At 54.2% G+C, this 21,840-nt stretch overlaps 1 protein-coding gene across 3 annotated transcripts in view; it reads right to left on the reverse strand.

The window, feature by feature from the left end:
* Nucleotides 1-345: 345 nt before the first annotated feature.
* Cntfr (ciliary neurotrophic factor receptor) overlaps nucleotides 346-21,840 on the reverse strand; it is a 37,372-nt gene continuing 15,877 nt past the window's right edge. For all 3 annotated transcript variants that reach the window (XM_038347714.1, XM_038347713.1, XM_038347715.1), the window contains exons 3-10: nucleotides 17,721-17,805; nucleotides 13,357-13,590; nucleotides 6,310-6,427; nucleotides 5,971-6,137; nucleotides 4,808-4,971; nucleotides 1,589-1,769; nucleotides 1,098-1,266; nucleotides 346-991 (exon numbers count right to left, since the gene is read on the reverse strand). In XM_038347714.1, coding sequence (XP_038203642.1) covers nucleotide 991; nucleotides 1,098-1,266; nucleotides 1,589-1,769; nucleotides 4,808-4,971; nucleotides 5,971-6,137; nucleotides 6,310-6,427; nucleotides 13,357-13,590; nucleotides 17,721-17,805 — 1,119 coding nt within the window. In that variant the 3' untranslated portion in view covers nucleotides 346-990. The remainder of the gene's footprint in view (nucleotides 992-1,097; nucleotides 1,267-1,588; nucleotides 1,770-4,807; nucleotides 4,972-5,970; nucleotides 6,138-6,309; nucleotides 6,428-13,356; nucleotides 13,591-17,720; nucleotides 17,806-21,840) is intronic.

Below are 21,840 nucleotides of genomic sequence, written 5' to 3' on the forward strand. Positions count from 1 at the left end.
TGGGGATGATCCATAGGCAGCCAGCCAGAACTTCAGCAGCCTCTACAAGTAACTGGTACCCAACATGGATCCAGCTTGCACTTGGGCCCATTTCCCACAAGTTTGTCCTTGGATGCACGCTCCAGGGAAGCCCAAGCCCTTAAGAAGCAGGACACGTGACTGTGGCCTGAAGGCTGAACCATTTTCCAACTTCCCCAACCTGGCGCTCTCTCTCTCTCTCTCTCTCTCTCTCTCTCTCTCTCTCTCTCTCTCTCTCTCTCTCTCTCTCTCTCTCTCCTTCCGTGCCTGCTGGGCAGAGGTCCTCAGAAGAGTGGTTCCCTCCCAAAGCGGTTCTGTTCCAAGGTCTCATGAAATGGTGACGTTTAATGAGAACCCCTACCCCCCACCCCTGTATATACATCTATAAAAAATTCAAATACAGCAAGTTACCATTGAGTCAGACTAGAAGGGACTGACAGGACATTAAATACTGGGGGGAGGAAAGGGTCAATGGAGGATCGTACAAAACAGGGGCAGAGGTGGAGGGGACTGAAAAGTGTGGGCACTGGGGGGAAGGGGATGGCTGGGCCCCCCCAGTGTCAGGAGCTTATAATCTGATGGTGGCAACAGAGACCCTGGGACAGACAGGAGGCTGGGGCAGGAGGAGAAAACTGTAGATATGGGGGGGGGAGCTCCCCTTAGGTCCCCCAAGGGCTCCTGGGAGTCGCTGGCGTTGGAGGGTCCAGCCCGAGGGGGGCAAGATGAGAGGGGTCTTTGGTGGGTGGGTTAGCTGCATGGTCCTCCTCTGCGGATAGAAAGGAGGGCCGGCTCGGTGTGGTGGGGCTAGGTGACGGCAGGCCCGGGCCTGCCGGGGTCTCTACAAATTGTGTCTGAAGAGAATGCAAAAGATCCTCCTGCCCGTGTGCAAAATAGAAGCCGGGGTCTGCAGGCTCAGCTCCGGCCTCCTGCTCCTCTGCAGGCGCTCTGGCATGTCCTCATGGGATGCCCGGCTCTGGGGAGACACGTGGGAGGCGGGGGGTGGGGCTGTGAGGGCTGAGGCTGGGATGGAGGTCCCTAAGGCCCTCCCTTCCACGGCTGCCCAGCCTCACTCCACCTACCAGATCAGGAGACTGTTGGCTGTGACAGCAGCGGCAGCCAGGGCCAGAGTGACAGGGACACCCGTCAAGAAGGGTATGGAGGGTCCTCCGCCGCTGCCTAGCTCTCCAGGGTCACAGATCTTCGTGGTGGGTGGGGGTGCCAAGGAGCTGGTGGTGCTGGTCGTGGTCTCTGGGGAGCATGGGGGAAACTCAGGGCAGGGCCAGGACTGGGTCCCACCCAGAAGCAGAGGTTTCCTGAGGTACATTGTCCTTACTTCCTCAAGAGATTAGTGTTGCCTTTCCCACCCATCCTGCTTCCCAGGACGCATAGGTACCACTGCACCCAGTAACCCCAACCAAGGACATCTAGAGAACAAGACCCAGGAACACAGGTATTGGGCAGATGGGTGGTTCTGTGGCAGTCAGGAAGGATGCGTCTCAGAGGCTGTGCTACGAGGAGGAGCTGGAGGGGTGTGTGTGCAGAGGACAGGGCAAGGGGCAGGCAGGCTCACCGGGGGCCTGGGCTTCAGTGGTGAGATGTCGTGGCTCCTCTGTCCAGGGTGTGGCGTGAGCAGCCACGCTCCAGTCACTCCACGTCCCAATCTCGTTGTCCTTAGCTGCCACCTGGATGATGTACTCCTTCCCAGCATAGGCGTCCGTGATGGTGTGCGCTGTGCCATCTGACAGCTCCACCTGCAAGCCCGGTGGTGGGATGGGTTAAGAAGAGACACCTTCGGGGTGACAAGTGAGACAGACAGACAGACAGACAGACAGACAGACACACACACACACACACACACCAAAAGAAGCAAAGATACATCTGGGGAGGGGAACATGATTGGACCCCTGGAGGAAGTGAGGGCCTCCTGTGGGGAGAGGGGCCATAATGAGCGACCTTTCCTGTCTACAGGAGAGTAAAGACATCTGGAAGAAGACCTGGCTTAGAGGAGGGGACCTCAGGCTCCCAGAGTGACTTTGCTCAATAGCTGTGATGCTGTTGTCCAAGATGCCATGGTGCCAAGAAGAAGGCTAACGGCAAGCAGCGTGCTGGTAGGCTACCTCCTCTCAGGGAACCACGGGGGAAAGGTCACAAGCACTGATACTGGAGAGATGCCTAAGATAAAATTTTGGCTCCATCTCTTGCTAACTTGGAGATCAAGCTACTTAGCCTCCATTGGCTTTGTGTTCCTATCCATAAACTGGTGTTCATGACAGGTCTACCTCAGCGTTATAATGAGGACTAAACTATGAAGAGACTGCCAATCAGGCTTCAGCCGACACTGTCACTGTGGGTTTTAGCCAGAGCCAGTGTACCCACCACCCAGCTCCGGCAGGGCCTCTCCCAGGAAGGCTTCCATGTGTTATCACTCTGCCCCTAGGGTGACAGGATTGCTGCTCCATTCCTCCCTGGAGGCAAGGCATCACCACCCCACCCCCGTTTGCTGGCCTCATCCTCCTGGTCTCCCCTCGACTCTCCAGGGCGGCCTGCCTGTCCAGCGCCCCTCCCAGGCCCAGGCTGGGCTCTGGTTCATCTCAGCAGCACCCGCTGCCTCATTAAGCCGCCTCGTAAACAGGGGCAGCCGGTGGGGGTGAAGGAGGGGGCTGCTCTGGGCCATGTCTGGCTTTAGGGCCTTTTGGTTCCCGTTCCAATATTCTCCACAGAAAAATAAGACCTAGGCCACCTGACATGCTGGTCTGTGATATGCCTGCGTGCGTGTGCGTGTGCGTGTGCATGTACGTGCACCTATCCACAGGCTGGCAGGCCCATGTAGAACAGGAAGCCTCTGTGATCCTGACGCTGGAGACCCTGGGAAAGGTCAGGGTCATGCTGAAATGCACTCAATCCCTGGCGCAGTCAATCCCATTCCCAGACCTGGAATATGGGTGGGCACCAAAAGTCGTCCTCTCATGGAGGTGGGGCCACAGTCTCCTCTGTCTATAAAGATCCCCTCGGGCTGATTAGCTCACCTCTCCTTCCTTCTTGGCCTATAGACCTCCCCAAAGACAAAGGAGAGAGCCAAGGTGGGTAGGTCACTGGTGGACTCATGACACTATGCTTTTTGCCAATGATCTCTGGGCAGTGACAATCCTAGGCTGGACCCTCCTTGAGAGGTTGTCACTAACCCTTAAGAGAAGAGCTTTTCGATTAACAGAGCTGTCACTGCCGCTCACTGGCCTTGAGACCCTCTCCTCAGTCGGCGGCAAATGTCAGATACGGATTAGGTGGAGTTAGGGCCACAGCAGGTGACAAAGGGACCCACACTGGGTTCCAGTTCTTGCCTTCCTCCCTCGTCCGTGCTGAGACAGCCTCTGCTTTACCTCCTGGTTCCTGTTCTTATTTATATATTCCTAAACTACATTGTCCCCGAAAATCCAAGTGGTGTTTTTCTCTGCTCTCCTCTTGCAGACATACACCTGCTACTCCCCAAAACCAAGGACAGGGAAGATGTTCTATACAAAATTCAGGCTGAAAAGAGCCACAGACCTAACCTGTTCCAGCGATTATGAGACATGGACTAGGGTACATGTGCCATAGGACATGCATGTTCTCAGTGTAGAGGTATGTTCTGCCCACGGTACAGGCCAATGTACGGTCCCTGGCATGTTGGTCCCACACATGTACGCAGCATGGTTCCTGCTGGGAGCCACGTGTGTGTGTGCGTGCATGTTCCCGTGTGTGGGGTGGGCAGTGTGCCAGGTCCACTGCAAGGCGTGTGCACTGCGACGCGCAGAGCTGCTGCCTGTAGCTCGTTAGCGGGGGAGGGGGCTTGTGAAACCAGACCCTGGTTATTAGCAATGCATTAGGCGCGGGCAGCTGGCCAGGCAGGAGGGACTCCGGACTCTGTCAGGGAGCACGTGAGAGTGTGAGTAGCCTTTGTGGGGGCCAGGCCTACAACCAGGACAGGCACCTAGGAATCAAATTACGTACTTTAAAGGCCAGACAGGAGAAAGGCAGGAGGAGATGGCACTGGAGTCTGGTGGGGGTTCAAGCTGACCCCAGCAGACAGGCTGGCTTGCCTCATGCAACACTCCCAAACGGTCCTAGCCCAGAGCTCAAGGGCCACCCAGAGTGCCCACAGCTAAATAGGCCATGGGCTCTCTATATGAGAACACCCAGAAGTCTTCACATCCTGGCTGTTTCCTAGAGTTCTCTGTCACAGCTTGACGGATATCCAGACCATAGCCTCGCCCCGGATTGTCCACTGTTTGGTTCCCAGCCCAGGCTACTACCTGACCTGTAACATTAAACTGACCTTTAAACTAGGCCTAACTTTGGGGCCTGAATAGCCATCATGATCTAAACTCAGCCCCTAGACCAAATGTGACCAGGGTCTGGTCCTAACCCTTTGGGCCCATCTGCCAATCTCTGAGGGGTGGGGCCATCCTGGTCTTTGGGTCCATCATAGACCCACTGTGGGATGGGAGGCACCTGGTCAGGGCTGACAGCCAGAGATTAGGAATAGGGGACATCAGGAACAGGCTAGGGGACCCTGTCGCCTCCCTCTAAGTATGTCTTCCCTCCACTGGGAGCCCCGAGAGACACGTTCTGATGAGGACGCCTCCCTCAGCTCCATCCACTTTCCCCAGCCTACCTGATCCCTTTCTCCCTGTGGCAGGCCTCTTAGACCACCATCGGGTCCCTCACTGGCGCTGACACTCCCTGAGGCGGTCTCTTCTCTCACCCTACTGCACACTCAGACACCAGGATCTGGGCAAGGCCGGACACTCACATGCTGCCACTGGTCCAGGATGAGAGGCCGGTAGCGCAGGAAGAACTTGAGAGGAAAGGACTCGGGATCAGGCCAGGTTGAGGGCGTCTGCCATGTCACCTCCAGCCGACGAGGGTTGCTGGGCACTGGCCTGGCTACCACGTTTTCTGGAGGATCGGGCTTCACTATTAAGGAGACATTGCTTCATTAGTGTGCTAATCCCTGGGAACAGCACCATACTGTCAACTCCAGCCTCCGATCCTCTATCTGTGTTGCCAAACACCATCTCTCTTTCCCGTTGTCAGCTCTGGCAACTGCGATGAACAACCTTCTAATTACCAGCTCTGACCTCCCCATCATCGTCCCTGGCTGCTGCTACAGTCAAAAGTCACCAGCTCTTGGCACCAACATCCTACATCCCAACCCACCTCCATCACAACTCCATCCTCAGGCTGTCTAGGATGCCCGTTACCTCTGTTACCACATAGATCACCCCTCTTATGCCAGAGCCCGACGGCTGTCCCTCAGTTTTTTCCTTTTCAGTTCTAAACTGAGATTGGACACCCTCATTAGGGTCTAGACTTGAAGATGCTCTGTGGGTTAGAGGTAAGCTGGGGTGTGATGGTGGCGGCGTCTGAGAACTCAGCTCATACAGAACTAATCGGACTAAAGACCCAGCTGCAAGGCTTTTGGGGAAGATGGAGCAGAGGAAGGCAGGAGACAGTCTCAGAGACCAAGAAAGGGTCTGACTGGGATGTGGGTAGAGCAGGCAAAGCCTGTCTGGCACAGGGCAAGGGCAAGCAGAGGGTCTGGATGGGGTAAGGGGTGGGTGAGGGCGGTGTCTGTCTCACTCCTGTCTCCTGTACTGACGCCTCATTTATCACAGACCGTAAGGAAGCCATTAGCATGGGGGGGGGGGCTGCAGCTGCACAGGAGTCTGGCCCAGTCCTCCCCCTCCCCCCTGTTGAATGTTCTTTGAGCCAGAGAGACAACGAAAAGAGCCGCTGGAGAGAGAGGTCTCCTCCCTGCGGGTAAGGCTAGCCACTCGTACGATCACAGGTGTTTATGAAGGCATGTTTTGCCGTTCTGCACATGTGAGCATCCCCCCATGCTCATGTACACCTCTGACACACCTTCACATCCCAGAGTATGCAGCCCCCCCCCCCCATCACCACCACACACACCGATGGTGAACTCGTCGAAGGTGATGGCGGTGGCGTTGTGGCCCAAGGCATTGCTGACACTTATGGAGACCTTGTACTTGATGGTCGAGAACAGGTGCATGTAGCGAATGTGGCAGCGGTTCTTGAGGGCTGGGTCCTTCTCACAGACCATAATTTTGGAGCCATGCCTGGAAAGGAACGAGGCCCAGGTACTGTTACCAACATCAAGGGTCAGGTCGGGGCAGGCTGGGGGAAGGTGAAGCCCCAAGGCTGGGCCGGGGTCTTGGACTCGGGACATGATGAGGAGAGGGAGAGGTCAAAGGTCAGGGCTGGAACCGGGTCAAGAGCGCAGTTACTCACAGCACAGTCACATTGAAGGTATTGGGGATGTAGGTGGGGGTGGGCAGATGCCAGCTGCAGTAGAAGCCCTTGGGGTAAGTGTTGGAGCGGCAGCTGAGCACAGGCTCCCGCGGCGGCACTAGGGGTGAGGAGACGGAGGTCAGGGCTTCCCTGAAGTCTCTAGTCCCCTGTACTAGTTTGGGGACAGGTGGGCCCCTCAGCCCCCCCCTTACCTATCATCGATGCCAAAGGTGGGGGGGGCGCTGTCAGCAAGGGTCTGAGGCTTCCCAGGCCACAGAGAGCCAGATGTTTAATTAAAGAAAAACAAGGCTTCATGGAGGATTCCCCCCCCCCACCTGCTCCACGGAGGCAGGAACTGAGGAGGGGGCGGCAGGGAGGAGGTGGGGAGGGGGAGGGGGCTGCGAGTCCCAGCTCATCCATCACAGCATGGAGGCGATGTCTCAAGGACTTGTCCCCGCCCCTGTCTCCTGTCATAAATGTGTTCACTTCCAAAGAAGTGCCCTGGACACTGAAGGGATCCGAGTGGTCCTCCAGGGTGACCTGTGCACCTTCTGGAGAAGAGACCCCTCTCTCGGGCTTCCCATCTGTGGACTGCTGTCAGGGCAGACTTGGTAGCTGCACAGGAGTACAAGCCGGCTAGCCACGAGCACGTCCACGCGTGCACATATCTGCGTGTACCAGCGCATGTGAGCACATTTCTCTGACACGAAGGAGTGACTGGTAGCATAAAGCGCCCACGTCTCTTGGTCATGCACGGCCATATGTGAATATTTATGTGTACAAAGTGTCTGCTGGAGGACAGCGGCTGCTCCACCGATGGGCGCCCCCCGGCTCCCGGCTCCAAATGTTCTGTCACCTTGAGAAAGACTGTGACATGAACGGTGGCCGCCCTCAACTGGGTAAGGAGATTCGGGGAGGACACTGTTTTGCTTGAGCTCACACAGAAAACCAGAACTGAAATCCATCTCATAAAGGTATCACTCACCCACAAGACTACACTGGGGGAATTTCTTTCTGTTGTCTGTGTTTTTGCTGCTGTGAGCATTTAGCCCAGGCATTGGGCAAGGCGTGAGGACAGGCGGCTCAAGTTCCTGGAAGGAGGCAGCCTCTGTGATCTGACCCAGGCAAGGAATGTCTGTCTGTGGCCCCAGGGACACTGACACCTCCCTTCTGTGCCTCTCCCCTCCCCGCCTCCTGCCTGACAGGTGGACAGGAAATGGGAGGGGTAACTCAACAGGCCAGGGACAGTGAAGCAGAGTACGTGTCTATGTCTGTAGGCTGGCTGCGGTGACCCTCGGGGAGCTGAGGTTTCCACAGTGTCCATGAATTGGGGTGACTTCCTGCACACATGTAGTATGAGAAGTCTGTGTGAAGATGTGGATGAGTCTGAGACACAAGCCCGGGAGTGCAAACCCAGGCTGGAGGAGATGAGGAGCAGGAAGAGCACCAGGTGGAGACACAGTGGGCAGAGCAGGGGAGAGCACACAGGCCTTGCATCTGCCCACCACCGTTCCCGGTTCACCCTTCCTGGGGAACCTGCCCGTCGTATGTTGGTCTCGCATCATCCCGTGTGCCTGTGGTGTTCCTGCCCTCTCTGCCCCAGGGGTATAGAGTGCTGCACAGGGGTGGCCAAGGACACAGGAAGTGCCTTCTGGGGGCCTGTGGGCCAGGCCAGAGTTGGCAGCAGGCTCGAGGAGGAAAGGACATTCTGAGGTCGCCGAGAAACCTCCACTCCCCGCTCCTGCTGCCGCCCCCCCCTTACCCCCAGCTTCAAAGGAGAAGAGCGCTGGGGAGGGGGGTGAAGCTGCAGAGTCAGCGCCCCGCTGCCTGCCCAGGGTGTGGAGGGCAGAGCAGGCCATGACACTGGACTCACGGCCCCCTCCCCTGGACAGGGGGACCTCTCTCCACCCTTTCCTGCTGTCCTCCCCTCAAACCAGCTCCCCTCCCTGAATGGGCAGGTCACAGGGGGTAGGGGCCAAGCAGGGGTTTGGTCTGTCATCTGGCTACTCCTGCCTGGCCCAGGGCCCTGAGAAGAGGAGGATTTGGGTTCCCTGACAGGGACCAGGTTTCTCAGAGGGAAAAGGAGGAAAGAAAAACAAAGAAAAGGAAGAAAAGGAGTTGACTTGCTGCAGCTGGAGCCCAGCTGAGGGGCCGGGTAGGCGGGGATGGGGGTGCCGAGAGAGACCAAGTGTGAGCCTGTGGGACAGTGTGGGACTGGGAGGCCCTGTTGTTGAGTGTAAGCTCGGGAAACCTGTTTTTAAGTCACTGTGGCTGCGAGGGGGCTTCACGCGCAGCTCTTGGTGGTGCAGAGTGGAGGCTGTGTGGGACAAGCTGACTTGGAGTGAGACTGTTGGTCAGAGGTTGTCTATGAGGGCAAGGATTGGTATCTTATGTCCCCAGTGTGTCATTGTGCCTGAAACACAGCCAGCCAGCTACACTGTAGATGTGATGAAGCTTAAGTCTGAGTGCTTCCCCCCGCCACCCCCCCCCACCCGGAGACAAGTCTCACATAACCCTGACCGGCCTAGAACTCACTCTGCAGGCCAGGCTGGCCTCAAACTCAAGAGATCCATGGGCCTCTGCCTCCGAGTGCTGGGATTAAAGGTGCGCGCTGCTACACCCTGGTTCTGCCTGTACTTTTCAAACCAAGGGTATGAGAAGATACCCTGAATTCCCAGGAAGTCCACTGATGGGCACCTGGACATGCAGCGTGCTCTTAGATGCGCAGGCAGCAGGCAGCCTAAGACCCCCCTCGCGGGGGTGACTGAGATGCCGAAGTGACTGTGTCAGCTGGGACAGTGTCTGAGTCCCATACAGGGCCGTGTGCGTGTGCATGTGTGCGTGTGCCTCTGCTGGCCTGGGGTTTGTTTGTTTTCCTCCTAATTGGCTTGTTTTTCCATGTCCAGCCCACCAAACCGCATGTTTTTCCTCTCATCTAGCCAGCCCGCCTGGGCTGGAGCCCCCAGCACGCATGAGGTCTGCCCGCTGGCCTAGAGAGGAGGAGAGGCAGGCTGCCCACACCCTGAGCCAGGCCAGATCAGGCCAGGGTGGGGCGCACTGACCCTTCCACTACAGCCCTGCCCACACCACACCCACACTCCTCCTGCCTGGCATTCAAGGCTCATGGCCTGTCTTAACCTTTGCTTGTGGGATCTCTTGAGGTACCCCAAGTTCTGGACTCCCAAACACCCCCTCCTTCCTCCCACGCACGTCTCCCTGACATCTCTTAACCACAGTCCCGTGAGCTACTCTTTTCTTCCCAGACAAACAGAGCTGGGGGCAGCAATGCTGAACCAGGAGCTCCTCTCTGATGACTCTCGGTGGGAGGGGCCGAACAAGAAACTGTCCATTTAAAAATTATTTTAATCTCTGGTTTGTTTTAGCTTAAGATCGGAATGATAGGCAGTGTCCAGTAAACAAAAAAAAGATGCTCCTAAAAGGAACATTGTGATCCCATTTCCTAACACATCCGCAGGCTCTGCCTCGCTGCTGTGTGAGGGGTTCACCTGCGGGAAGGGCAGTGGTCAGGAGCGGAGCTGCCTGGTGAGGGAGTCCTCCTCCAGAGTATCGCTATGACCAAGACCCTTTGGAGACTTGGGAATAAAGATCACATATGTTTAGGATAAACATTCAATAATAATTCTCGGTCTGAAGGGCCCACAAACCACCGGTAGTGTCGCCATGGCCTTGGGGCACTGGCGAGAGGAACGCCTGCACACTGAGCGTTGTTGAACTCTGTCTCTTGTTATTACACAGTGACCGAGATGATCGTAATTAATATCCCGTTCCTCTAGACGGAAATAAGGCAATGAGAGATAACTACCTGTTACAGATGTTACAACCGGTTCATGTCCAGCCCTCCCCCGAGGGGCAAGGGCAAGGGAGATCTAAAATGGTCTGGACCCTGATCACAAGAGAGATGCTGTGGCCATGCCCTATTGGTGAAGACTGTGGATGTTACTTCAAAACTCAGTTTTCCTCCACAGGCCTCTCAAAGATCACAGCTCCAGAAATCGAGTTAAGGGCTACCAGACACCAGTCATTTCCACCAGTCTTCTGCATCATTTAGGGAGCCAAACTGAGAAATAAGGAGAGTGGGCAACTGAGGAAGACAACAAACAGCCTCTCATCTGATTTCCACTGTTACTTTGTGCTATAAACCAAGGAGGCTCTGGTTGTGCTGGCCCTGCATTTCTCCATAAGGACAACAGGGGTCACTCCATCTTTGGCTCACACTTAAAACATCGGGCCTGAATGTCATCTCTTCAGATTAAACAGTCTGAAAACATTTCTTTCCAGCCGCCAGGCAGTAGCTGCACACACCTTTAATCCTGAGGGGACTCTAGACCAACCGAGTATGTGGCTCTGGCAGACCCTGCCCTTCTCAATTCCCTCTGCCTTGCTAAAAACTGTTAAGATTACATTCTGAAGCTAGCCCCCGAGGTCCATTCCCTTATTTGGCCAAGATTCATCTATCAAAGTACTAGAGTCTAGCAATCAGAAGCCCCCTTTGGCTCACTTAATTAACATGCCCAACTAAAATTAAACACCTCATCCTAACATGCAGTTTCCCCTTGTACCTTTGTTTGTTTGTTTTTCGAGACAGGGTTTCTCTGTGTTGCTTTGGAGCCTGTCCTGGAACTAGCTCTTGTAGACCAGGCTGGCCTCGAATTCACAGAGATCTGCCTGCCTCTGTCTCCCGAGTGCTGGGATTAAAGGCGCGCACCACCACCGCCTGGCTCCCTTGTACCTTTATACCATCATTTTCCTATATGCCACATCCGTCCCCTCTATCCAGAGCCAGTTCTTTGTTGTTGTCCCCCTCCCCAGGACAAATACCCCTGCCCCCTCTCCCTTGTTCCCTTCCCCTTCTCCCTGTCTTCTATCTCCTGCTTTTGTCTCTTATCCCCTCTGTTCCTCTGGGGTAAATAAATCTTCTTTGTGCTGAGAACTTGGCCTTGGTATGTCCTGACTGATCCTTTTCCTTTCAAATCCCAGAACTTAGGAGGCAGAGGCAGGTGGAGCTCTGAGTTTGAGGCCAGTATAGTCTACACAGCAAGTTCCAGGACACAGAAGAAACCATCTCGAAAAAGAAAAAGGTTTGTCCACAGGAAAGGACATCTCCACTAATGTCCTCTCACACTCACTCGAGCCCAGTGAAGGTACTTTTTGTGGTCATCCCTGAGCAACTTTTCAGCCTAACATTTCACATGGCTGTCCACACTGGTCCCCTGATAGTGAACAAGGGCCTGCTCCCAGGTAGCTTCCAGAGGATAAAAAGAACTATCTGTTGGCTGTGGGGCAAATTAAATCCAAATGTGACATGGCCAAAGAAGCTTGACTCTTTCGCTCAGATACAGACTCCGCCAGGAAAATCCTCTATCACTGATGGCAGGAAAGGGTTAAACACTCCAGTTCCCAGGGCTGAAGAGCTATCTGCTCTTCCAGAGGACCCAAGCCCACAAGGCAGCTCACAACTGTCTGTAACTCTATTCTAGGGGATCTGGATCCCTTACATGGACATACCTGCAGGCCAAACACCAATGCACATAAAGTAAGAATAAATAAATTATTTTTAAGAATTCTAAGTTTCCTTACTTCTCAGGAGGATGACTCTTCTGTCAACCCACCCAGAGTTTCCTCACTGGTGGCTCTTAAACCTGCAATTCTCCTGTTTTTGCCTCCGGAATGTTGGGAATATATGTATGTGCCATTATGCCCACTAATTACTTATTCTTTTTGTTTCTAATTATTACATTTAGTGTGTGTGGGGGGGGATGATCCATTCTTGCCATAGCATGTATGTTTGGAGACCAGAAGACAGCTTGCAGGAATTGGAAGACACGGGATTTATTTGCTGAGCCATTTCATCTTCCTGACAACTCATTTCTTATTAAATAACCACTTCCCTTTTCTATGTCTCTTTTCCACTCTAAGAGGTGTCTATCCCGTGCAAAATAAAATACTTGTCTTTAGAGTCTCATTTTCAGTCTGAATCTAGAGAGACCCAAGTCCAGACACTGCCCAAACAGAACATACTTTTTCTCTCGTTCCTTCCTGTCACAGGCGTGTGGCAGTGACCATGCCACCAGCCCTCACTACCTTTCCGCCCCCAATTCTCTAGCTTTTTCCACCTCCAGCTCATCACCAGTTCCTACATCTTCTACTCCATCCTCTGCTCCCAGGTCCTCACTGTGTCTCCTGCATCTTCTAAGGCCTCCTTTCTGCCCTTGCCTGGTCCCCTCCAGTATACTTCCCTTCACTGCCTGAACCTGATTCCGACCGTATCACGCGCCAGTTCCCAGGACCAGGATCACGATCTGGACTCTGTCACTTCCCTTAGTGCCCTGTCTCCACAGTCATCAACCCAAGTGACTTTGAGGCCTGGTCAGCTTTCGGTCAGAAACAATGTTTCCATCTGGGGAGGGGTGGTGCATGCCTTTAATCTCAGCATTCAAAGGGCAAAGGCAAAGGCAGGCAGATCTCTGTGAGTTTGAGACCAGTCAAGGTGGCATAGTTAGACCCTGTCTCAAACAAACAAACAACAACAAAACTATAAATAAAAAGAAAAAGAAATAAATTCTGATCCCGTGTATCTTCTAAATCTGGAGTCTCCATGTGTCGCCTACCGTAGGAAGCCTTCTTCCCTCCCTGGGGCCTCCCAGCTGCTCCTACGTGTAATAACCTTATGTCCAATTTCCTTCCCTCCAGCATGTTGACTGTCTCCTGTGGAAGCAGACGTGGGGAGACCACTCCAGATCAGAGCTGTGTGACCCTAGGATCCCTTTCCACCAACTAAGCCTTGTCAGCCCTCTTCTACCCACTATGTCGTAGGGGACAAAAGGACTTCGGGACTTGAAGACCTTCATGGATATGTGTAGACTACATAAAATGACCAGGGTTTAGACTCGTTGAGCACGATGAGACCCAGAGGTCAGAAGAATAGGTTAGGTAGGATCAGAAAGCAAAGGTCAGGCTGCAGCCTCTCTCCTTCCCTCCCAACAGGAAGGTAAAGCATCCGAGGTCACAGGCTAGGGTAATACTTACAGCCCACATGTAGAAGGACTTGGTGGCGCAGGTGCCAGGAGTCACGGTGGAAACAGGCGTACAGGCCACTGTGGCCCAGTTCTAGGCTCCGTAATACCAGCTGAGAGCCATTGAGCAGGTCAGGGGCCAGATCTGTCCCGTTCACCCTCCATGTGACAGTTGCGTCCCAGCTTGCAGTCCCACACGGCAGCATCACATCTGAGCCCAGGCGCTCATACTGCACGTGGGGTGCCTCTGTAGGGCCAGGGAGGGCAGAAAGGAAAGGCGCAGGTTAGATAGAGTCCTGCCTGACAACCCCCGGAGAACATGGGCAGGAGAGACGGAAGGGGCCGGAGTGAGAGGGTGAGTGTCGCTGGACATGGGGCCTGTGCGGAACTTGGCTGTGTCTGTGCAAGTGCCTGGGTGTTTTCCTTCTGGTACGCACAGGAGGCAGTCTCTCTGTGGGGAGAGGGAAGGCAGGTGCTGTGCGGCTTTGGAAGGATCTAGTCTCAGTGAGATTTTGGTTCCTCTTCAGATTATGCATCTTTTACAAGGGTTTCCTGACCCTTATGACCCTAACTAACTACGATAGCTACTTCCTTTTCCTTTCTTTTCCTTTTTCTTTTCTTTTTTTTTTTGGGGGGGGGGGGAAGGAGGACGTGGTTCAAGACAGGGTTTTTTGTGTAGAACCTGGCTGCCCTGAAATTTGCTCTGTAGACCAGGCTAGATTCAAACTCAAAGATACCTCTGCCTCCTGAGTCCTGGAATTAAAGGCATGCGCCACCTCTGCCTTGCTGACTCTAACTTATTGTCAGCCCATCACTCCCCCGACCACTATTCTTTGGACTGGAACATCTGTCCTGCTGGCTGCCTCTGCCACTCTCCCTGTGCCAAAGTCTGTGCCTCCAGGTCTGTCTCCTTCACTGACATTACAATGGTTCAGGGGGTGCCCCTGCTGGACTCTTTTCTCTGCCTCATTTATCTCCCTCATCCTTGTCTTTCTGTCCTGTTGTCTTTCCCTTACCTTTCTTCTAGTCCCCCTGCCCCGACCCCCAACTCTGTCCACTCCACACAAAGTCCCTGCCCCCACCTTAACCATCCAGGGCTTGGGTAGTGGCAGCAGGGAGAGAGCAGGCAGGCCTTGAAGAAGGAAGCCCTGGGGACTCCTGGCAACTGTCAACTTTGTGAAGCAGAGACCGCTTGTGGTGGGGTGAGGGCTGGGACTCAAGAAGTGCTCTGTCCATTCCTCCACTGCCCCCAGGAGGAGCCTGTCAGAACTAAAACCAAACTCCTGCCCTGGTCCTGGCAGCCCAGGCCAACCGAGGCGTGATGGACTGAACCCAGGAGACTGGAGCTTGAAGGGGAGAAGGGAGCACCTGTCGGGAGGCAGCGCCAGGTGGAGGACGGAGTCAGAGAGGCAGCTCTCCAGGCAGCAGCGGAGGGGCAGGCATGCAGAATCGGAATCTTCAGACACCCCCACCTCCTGCCCCCTGAGCCTGGAAGGACAGATGCTTCCCTCATCCCAGCCAGATCTGTGTAGTGAGGGTGGGAGGGAAGAAGGGGGGAGGAAGGGGCAGCAGGGAGGGGGGGCTGCGGGATCCCTCGTTAACACTCGCTCACATCTCCCCTCCAGAGAGCCACCCCGCTGAGTTGGGGGATTTTCAGAGGCAATTCCTGTTAACGAGCCAATTAAGTTGGGCCAGTGGCCTCTTAATTAGACTTGTTAACACCACCAGGACTTCGAGGGGAGGGGGAGGGACCCCTCAAGGGCCCCTCAGTCACCCTCCTCAACGTAGCCCCCTTCCCCAGGACTGCTTTCCTCTGGGCAGGAACATCTGTCCAGTTTGCTGCCTGCGGCCCTCCCTGGCCAGGGTCTCCATCTCTCCAGGTCTGTGTCCCTTGCTGTCTGTCTCTGCCTTGCCCCTCTTTGAGCCTCTCTGTCCCTGTCCAGAGGAGGGGGAAGCAGGGAACAGAGCCAGCCCTGACCACTTGTCTGTGGGGCTTGGGACCAGCCGAACAGAGGATGAACAGGCGGAAGGGCGGTGGCTGGGGGCCTTGGAGGCCACAGCTGTGAGGCTGGACCAGAGGCTGAATGGAGGCCTCCCCCTGATCAGAGGCCCAGTGTCCAAGGCTCAGGCCATTGAGCCCCCCCTCAATCAAATAGCTCCGGCCACTGAGCCCCCTTCCAACCTCCCTTCCAAAAACCTGGAGCTTCCAGGAAACATGCCAAGCCCCTCTCTCCACACAGCCCCCCCAACAGAGACTCTGCATCCAGCTGCCTGAGGAGGAGGTTGAAAACTGACCGTTGGGGAGGGGGCGTGGCCGTCAGGGTCCCAGCGGCAACACATCAACACTGACCAAAAGCCGCTTGGAACAAACATGGACGCAGTATGGCCCTTTAGTGTTGGGGCAGGGTGGCACAGCCACAGAGGAGGAAACATCTGACAAGTAATGCCACAGCAGTGGACGAATGCTTCCCCGCCCCATCACACACTGTCTGCCTCAAAACCAAACCATGGAGCCACAAGCTGGGAGCAATGACAAAGGAAGGGCAGAAGAGCCATGCAGCCGCAGAAGGCAACTGCAGGCCACGGTGCAGAGACAGGAGCAACACAACATGACAATCACACAGTGCCATGACGGTGTCACTATCAACAACAATACGCACGGCTGTGCATGGCCGTGCAACAGCTTCAGAAATGGCACTGGTTTAATAGCCTGTCTCTGGACAGCCCTGCAGGTGCCCCTCCTGATGTGCTGTCCATTTCAGAAATTAAATCAAGCAGCAGGGGGAGGATGGGGTTCTTGGCCCTGACGCAGTGACAAACGCTCCAAAGGAATCAGCTGTGAAAAGGTTGTTAGAAGCCAGGATGAGAGACAGAGACAGGATGAGGTCATGGACATGGAGAACACAGAGGGACAGAGCTGACGGCTCCCTCACACCTGCACACACAGACTCACATGGGGACTACATGCCGGAAACAGTCCCCCCGGGTGTCCTAAGCAACTTCGTATCACCACACATGCAGGAGGAGGACAGTCACCCACAAAGAAAGCAACAGCGGGCATTCATCACAAGGTTACAGTCACACGCAGGTTCAACCGCACAGGGACACTACGCCCTTTCAGGGATGGGAACGCCTTACACAAGATCACAGGCATGTATGGAAAGGGAGCCATCACCTAGAGGCTCGGTTATTCACGGGGACAGGGTCTCATTGACAGGGTGAATCTCAGCAAGGGAAAAAAACATACGAAGAAATACATGCTCTCGCAAACAAGATACAGTCTCAACTACAATGATACAGCACCTAAAGGGCAGTCACCCAGGTGATGCACAGCCCATAAAGACACAACCGCACGGAGACACCCAACAGAGCCATGCTCTCCCCTACACAAAAGAAGTCTCACGCACTCTGAATTGTGATCCTCTGCCAGGGCCCTGGCCATTCGCAGCCCTGCCTTTACGTGTAAGCGGAGATCTTTACACACAACAGCAGAGGCGCCTGGCAGGCCCTGTGCTGATCCAGCCAGGAGCTCTGGGACTGATCGGGCTCTCTGGGCCTCAGTTGTTAGTCTCAGAAGGAAGAGGCCACGGATTCCTTGACCCTACTACCTGTTCAACCTACAGTCTTGAGGACAGAGGTGCTCAGTCCTTAAGGTCTGTTCAATGCCTGGAGTTACTCCCTCTCGTGCTCTGCGTCTGCCTCCCCCAGCCAAGGAGAAACGGGAGAAACATTACTGGAGACAACTTGCAAGTTCAGACTTTGGGGTGGCTGGCTAAAGAGCCGATAGTCGTGTTAAAAGAGCACATGGTTCCCCAGCAGAAGCTATGGGGACTCAGACCTCACTAGACAAACAGGTGGGAGATGGGTAGAGAAGCTACCGACCAACCACCCAGCTGCAACAATCCCGCCCTCCTCAGCCAGGGCCCACCCTTAGTGCACCAGCCCCCTCACCTGTCTTAATCTCCGTCACTATCCTTCAGTGACATCAGGAAGTAACCTACAGCAGTTTTGTCTAGTCTCTTAAATGCCCCCTACATGCCTACAAAATTTACCTAAATACCACCCAGAGGCCCTGCCCCTACCTCCATTCCCAAGTCCTATCCCACCTGCCTGTATCCTCTACCTTCCCTACAGAACAAATTATTCCAAGCCAGAGACACAGTCAGCATGTGAAAATCCAGGTGTGACTGTGGGGGGCTGTGCCTATGAGACACCAGCTTATCACTATCACATGTCTGCATGTCCTTTGGGCGACGCGTGTGTGACCGTGCAGCTGTGCACCAGTGTGATTCTGGGGGGCATCCGTGTGCGGCTGTGCCAACAAGGACTCATGCACCGTTCTTGAGGAACTGGCAAGCAGCTCTCCCAAACACTCACCCTGTGGACTGTGTTTCTGGGTGTAGACAGCGGCGGCGGCAGCAGCAAGCACAGCACAGCAGGCCCATGGGACAGAAGCAGCCATCTGTTGGGAGAAATGGATTGTGGAGGGGCAGCATCAGCCCAGGCAGGAAGCCCCTGGTGGGACTGAGGGTGCTGCTTGGAAGGCTGGTAAATCTCAGCCCTGGGGCAGGAGCACCTTGACACCAAACACCCTTCTTAATGGGGCTCGGGGTCCCCTTTCCAGCAATGTGGGAGGGGGTTGCTAAAACAGTAGAAGACAGCTACAGTGGTTTGTCATTCAATATAAGAGTGCTGACTGCAGAATGTAGTCAACCACGGATGAGTTATGGAGCATCGGTAATGCCAGGGCCATTCTTCAAAATTAAAAAACATATCTCTACCAGTGAGCTTAGCTAATTAGGTATCCACACCACAAACTGCAAGGGCGATGCTTTAGCTTAATTGAAGGTCTGTACTTCTCCAAATTGCCTTGAATATAAGCCCCCCTGCTGTACTCCTGGGTGGGGGGAGCCAGAAACCTGGATGTCCAAGAGCCCCTTGGATCTATCACTGGCCTCCACCCAGACTCCTACTGGGCTCTGGGAAACTCAGGGTACAAACAGTGTCACACGAGCCAAGCCAGAGGTAGCTTAGGCTTTATTGTGTATCAGTGATCAAAAGAAAATGAAGTCTGTTCGTATCTCAGTAGCCAGGGACCCCCCAGCCCAGGAGAATGAGTGTCTACATGTACTTAAGTAGGTACACAAAGTACATCCAGGACACGTCCCCAGAAACCAGGCAGAATCTAGTGGTCCCCCACTTAACGTCCTGCCCCTGGAATCAGTCCAGTTTCCCCACCACAGCACATGCTCAGATCTGAGGCCGGGAAATAACCATTTCCTGTAGGACAGGCTCTCAGTGTGATAACCTCCCTTTTGGAAAGCAAGGAGAGAAACCAAGGAGCTGTCAACCATGCAGAAGTAGAGACCCAAAGACAGACACCAGCAGATACTATGAGATATTTAACCATGGCTGCTGTCTGGTCCAGGCAGCCTCACAGTAGACCTTGGCCAGAAACACTGCCCAAACAACCAGGCGTAGCCCCAAACAATCAGCTCCACACTAGAACTGTCAGCGAGAGCATCAGACGATGCATACAGCCAGATAACCAGACAGAGAAGTGATCAGAGTATAGCCAGCACAACCAGAGAAGCAGCCAAAAACACAGCAAGCTGCTCAGCCAGACCCCAGCCGAGGAAGAGCAAGAGCTCAGGCAAAGAAACCAGCAGCAGCGACACAGTCAGTGCCAGAGACACCGTCAGAAACACAGCCAGGGAAACTCTGACACACAAGCAGAGAAATTGCTAGACACAAACAGGCATACACTCAGACAAAAAGCTAGAGAAAGAACCAGAGCCACAGCCGGATGCTCAGTCAGGAAGTATCCGCACCACTGAAAACACTGCCAGAGACACTGTCAGGGACACAGCCAGAGATAGCATCAGAAATACTGCCAGAGACACCCAGAGGAAGAGCGAGAGAGACCACAGCTATAACAAGGGAGAGGACGGTGGGCATTAGCTGATGTAATGAGGGTGGAAGTAAACCTGACTTCCTGGGAGCCCCTTTACAGGAAACGCTCCCACTTGCCTTCTGCTACGCTAACCCACCCAAGACTGTTCAACTCCTCTGAGCCTGCTTGTCCTTGTCATAGCGACAGGCACACTTTGACGGTGTGGTCTTGACCCCTTTTCCACATCGGTGACTCCTAGAGCCTTGGTTACCTTTTGGCCAGGTTCCTTATGACCCTCAGCCTGCCTCATTTTCAGCCACTCCTTAGGCCTAGGAGGTTAAGACAATGACCAAAGATACATAACTAGCAAGTTACAAAAGTAACCCAGTCAGCTAGAGTTCAGAGCTGGTTCTAGAGAAAGAGACAGGCTGGAATCCTACCTGGTCCCCCCTGCGACAACCCTCATGCAGCCTTGGAAAGTAACCTTCAGACCCTCCCCCTCCATCTCTGCCATCTGTCCATGCTTTTCTCCTAGGTCCTCTGCCTCGGTGCCAGTTCACTGACCACCACCTGGGAACGAGAACCAGGACACAGGCAGGCAGGCAGAGTGGGCAGAGAGGGTAGAGCCAGAGGGAGGGTTGGAGCATGGTGAGGGAAACCTCTACTCCCTACTCCTTCAGGCTGGAGGGGGAAGATATTCAGGACAGGCACACATGCATCCTCCCCAGCATGTACACACACACACACACACACACACACACACACACACTTTCAGGCCCCCACAGGGGGAGGGGAGACTTCTTCATCAAAGTCGCCTCCATCAGCCCGATGAGTTACTGTAAGGGCCGGGCCCTGGGCCAACGGGGCTGCAGCCACAGGAGACGGGTGCTGCTGAGAGCTAGTGAACAAGCTAGTGCTGCAGAGAGTGGGGGTGGGGTACCAAGACAGACACTGCAGGGTCTGGGCACACCGAAATGGGAAAGCCTTGGGTAGGGGAACAGGCATGGTGAGACAAAGTGCTGAGCGGATACTTCAACAGACAAGGAACGGAGGCTGGCGTGGAAGAAGAGATAGAGGGAGGAAGACAGGGCACACTGGGAACTGCAGATACTCCACCACAAAGGAAAGACAGGCGCGAAGGCTCTCTATGCCCACCCTAGATCATCTGGAGGAGCCTGCGTCACTCCTAAAGCTGGAAGGGGGCAGGCAGTCAATGCAGCAGCCAGAACAGGTTCTTTCTCGGGTTGGAAGGATTCCCACTGGGGATCTAGAAGCCTAGCCTCTAGGAAACGGGTGAAATAAACCCTCATCCCTCTGCTTCTGCTGATACAAAACAACAAAACGACTCAAGAAAGTTCCGCTCCCACCTTTCCTCAAAGTCCCAGGAAGGCCCACTCTCCAAATGGGGAGACTGAAGCCAGAGGCATCCAGAATGTAACACCACCTGCTCTTTCCCAGGAAATTTCCAAGTCCATACTCCCTGCGTCTAGGATCAATGTAGATGATAAATGTCATACATCCCCAGGGAAGGAAGGACACTGGACTAGGCTCCCTTATGGATCACTTGAAGAGGTCAGCCCCAGATAAAAATGGACAGAGTGTTCTAACAGAATGAACAGGTTCCCAGCACTTCTTCTCCCATGGAACCCCAGTGTCATCATTATTTATACATACAAATGACATATAAGACAAATCCCAGGGCCCACTTTAGTGTCACTGCCCCACTGGGACACAAGATACTATCATACAGTGATAATGAACCAGTGAAAATGATACAATTGCACTGTTCACAATGACACACAAGGACGCTGACAGGCATCACAGTAACAATGTTGCAGTGAGTGACAATCACAAGGATACCAACAATGCACTGACACCTGCTAAGATGGATACAGTCACACAGAGTAGCACATGGTGACACAGGGATGTTGACAGACTCAGTGACATACGGAATGATACCAGTTCACAGAAATGTTAGCGCTCATGGAGGCTGACAGTCACCATTAGTAATACTGCCAGACACAGTGACAAGCTCCACCCTGGGGATCTCAATTACCCAGTTTTGGAGTGTGGCTTAGGATCCAGGACCCCAAGACCACTCTTACCAGCCCCAGCAATGTCCCAGTTGTCCTATGCCCCTATCTCACTTGTTACCTAGTTAAAGGTACAATCTCGGGGAGGTCCTTTGGAAAGCCCCTATTATGCCTGTAGAGCCACAGCCAGAACTTTGGGGAATCCCTGCCAAAAACAGGTTGGGGTGGGGGTTAGGAGCACCGCTGACTGGGTCTCAGCTTCAGTTGTAAGTGCTGATCTGCAGTAGCGTGTCCTAAGCTTTGGGTGGAGGCTGGCAGGAGGGTCAGGAATGTTCGTTCTGGCCTTGACAGTGAGGAAGGGCGGTCTCCTGCAGTGACCTCAAAGCAAGGTTACCAATCCATCTCCAAGTTGGGTAATTGAGATTCAGTGGTCACTGGCCAGGACTCCTTTCAGTGCCCAGTACAGGGCTGAAAGACTCTCTCACAGCCTCCTGTCCCCTTCGACAACTCCAGACTCCAAACTCCCACAGCATGAGCAGGAAGGGTACCCTGGTTCTCCATTTCTGCCTCA

The sequence above is a fragment of the Arvicola amphibius genome, chromosome 11 (genome assembly GCF_903992535.2).
Source record: "Arvicola amphibius chromosome 11, mArvAmp1.2, whole genome shotgun sequence".
Lineage (NCBI taxonomy): Eukaryota > Metazoa > Chordata > Mammalia > Rodentia > Cricetidae > Arvicola > Arvicola amphibius.